At 57.2% G+C, this 1921-nt stretch overlaps 1 protein-coding gene across 1 annotated transcript in view; it reads left to right on the top strand.

Annotated features, from left to right (window-relative positions):
* The first annotated feature begins 32 nt into the window (after positions 1-32).
* The window catches only part of PEG10 (paternally expressed 10), a 13330-nt gene continuing 11441 nt past the window's right edge, over positions 33-1921 (top strand). Inside the window, 1 exon segment of the mRNA XM_011974680.1 lies at positions 33-315. Within this exon segment, the coding sequence (XP_011830070.1) occupies positions 311-315 (5 nt within the window). The 5' untranslated portion in view covers positions 33-310.

Genomic DNA, 1921 nt, shown 5'->3' on the forward strand with positions numbered 1-1921 from the left:
CCCCCTCCACCCCCTAGCCCGCGGAGCACGCTGGGATTTGGCGCCCCCCTCCTCGGTGCAACCTATATAAGGCTCGCAGTCTGCGCTCTTGGTACACGCGCTTCAACTTCGGTTGGTGTGTGTCGAAGAAACCTGACTGCGCCCTGAGGAGAACAGCGGAGAAGGTCCACCAAGCCTGGCGAAAGGTCCACTGAGCGGGCTGTCGTCCGGAGCCACTCCGGGCTGCGGAGCACCCAGTGGAGACCGCGCCTGGCTCAGGTGTGGGACCCCATCCTTCCTGCCTTCGCAGAGGAGTCCTCGCGTGGTGAGTATGCGGTGAGGACGTTTTTTTTTAAAGATCACGTTCATTCCCCGTGCTTATCGGGAGCTGCGGGAGATAGAGTAGCACCCCAGAATGTCTCCACGCAAACCTTGTCACGCCTTCACTGGCTGTACCCCAAAACAAATGGGGGAAACAAGCCTTCAAGGCTTGGGTTTCCAGGACCAAGTCCAGATATGGGCTATAGAGAGAGATGAGCTGCGGACAGTGATGAGCTGCAGACGGTCAGGAGCTACAGATCGATTTGCAATTTGCTCTTCAAATGCGCTACCGAGTGCCATGCTTTACAAACTGATAAGCGCTTCAAATGCGCTACAAAACTGGCGCTTCAGATGCGCTACAAGCACGCTTCACGCGGGCAACAAACTGATGGGCGCTACAACTGGCGCTTCATTGCGCTATGAACTGATGGGCGCTTTATGTGCCACAAACTGATGGATGGGCGCTTCAGTGGCGCTACAATCCCGAACGAGGAGCAGCGATATAGGAGCTGCAGACAGAAAACTGAATTGCGCTTTACACGCGCTGCAAAATCTGAGCTGCAGAAGAGTAGCACTACAAAAACGCTACAAAAATGATGCGATTAGCCAGCCCGAAGACAGCGCTTCATTGCGCTCCGAGGCACATGAACTGCAGAGGTACATGAGCTGCGGAACAATTCACACCTAAAATGCACTACAAAGTGGTAAGAGCTACAGAGGTACAGGAGCTGCAGACTGTTTGCGCTATAAATAAAGCAGCCGTAGTGGGACATGAGCTGAAGAGTACAATTCCTCTGTTTTCTTGGAGCAGGACCCCACCCTTTCACCTTTTGGAATGGCTCCCACTCTATTTTTCTGCAGGACGGTTCTCTGCATGATGGTGCTGGTAGACAAAATGGAGCCCTGGGCAAAAATTAGTGTTTAACATTCTGCCCATACCATTCCCGCTATAGCAGTGGAGTGGAGGGGCGCTGATTTGAGTGGAAACGGGAATCTTTTGGTGAGGGCAGAGCAGGCTGCCTGCCTGGTTGTGCTTGATTGAAGTGGCGGTGTAGTTGTGGTGGCGCGAATCAGCGTCCAGCAACAGTTTGTGGAAACTGTGGGTTTGCTGAGTATGGCGGGGGGATTGGATCTGTGGATTGCTCTTGCTGCATGAAATGAATCTGGCTTTGGTGGTTGGTGGGAGGAGTTTGGGAGGGGGGATTCTGGGGGGGGGGCGTGCAGATACTCTGCAGCCCTGTAGCAGCCAGTCTCAGGCCTGCCCCGCCCATCCTAGCGTGCCTTCTCTGCGGTACTTAGCGCCTCCTCCCACAGCGCCTCCTCAGAGCGCGCCTCCCCTGCAGCGCGCCTTCCCAGAGCGCGCCTTCTAGATGCGGCGTCCTCAGGCCCCTCCTCCCAGCTCCTTAGCGTCTGCCTGCCCAGGCTCCACCTCTCCCTGGCCACCTCATTCTGAGGTGAGCTGCTCAGGCCCCGCCTCTTCCAGGCCCGCCTTTTCTGAGGTGAGCTGCCCAGGCCCCGCCTCCCCAGCCCACCTCCTCTGAGGTGAACTGCCCAGGCCCCGCCTCTCCCGGGCCCGCCTCCTCTGAGGTGAACTGCCCAGGCCCCGCCTCTCCCCGCCCAC

The sequence above is a fragment of the Mandrillus leucophaeus genome, unplaced genomic scaffold (assembly GCF_000951045.1).
Source record: "Mandrillus leucophaeus isolate KB7577 unplaced genomic scaffold, Mleu.le_1.0 Scaffold148, whole genome shotgun sequence".
NCBI lineage: Eukaryota > Metazoa > Chordata > Mammalia > Primates > Cercopithecidae > Mandrillus > Mandrillus leucophaeus.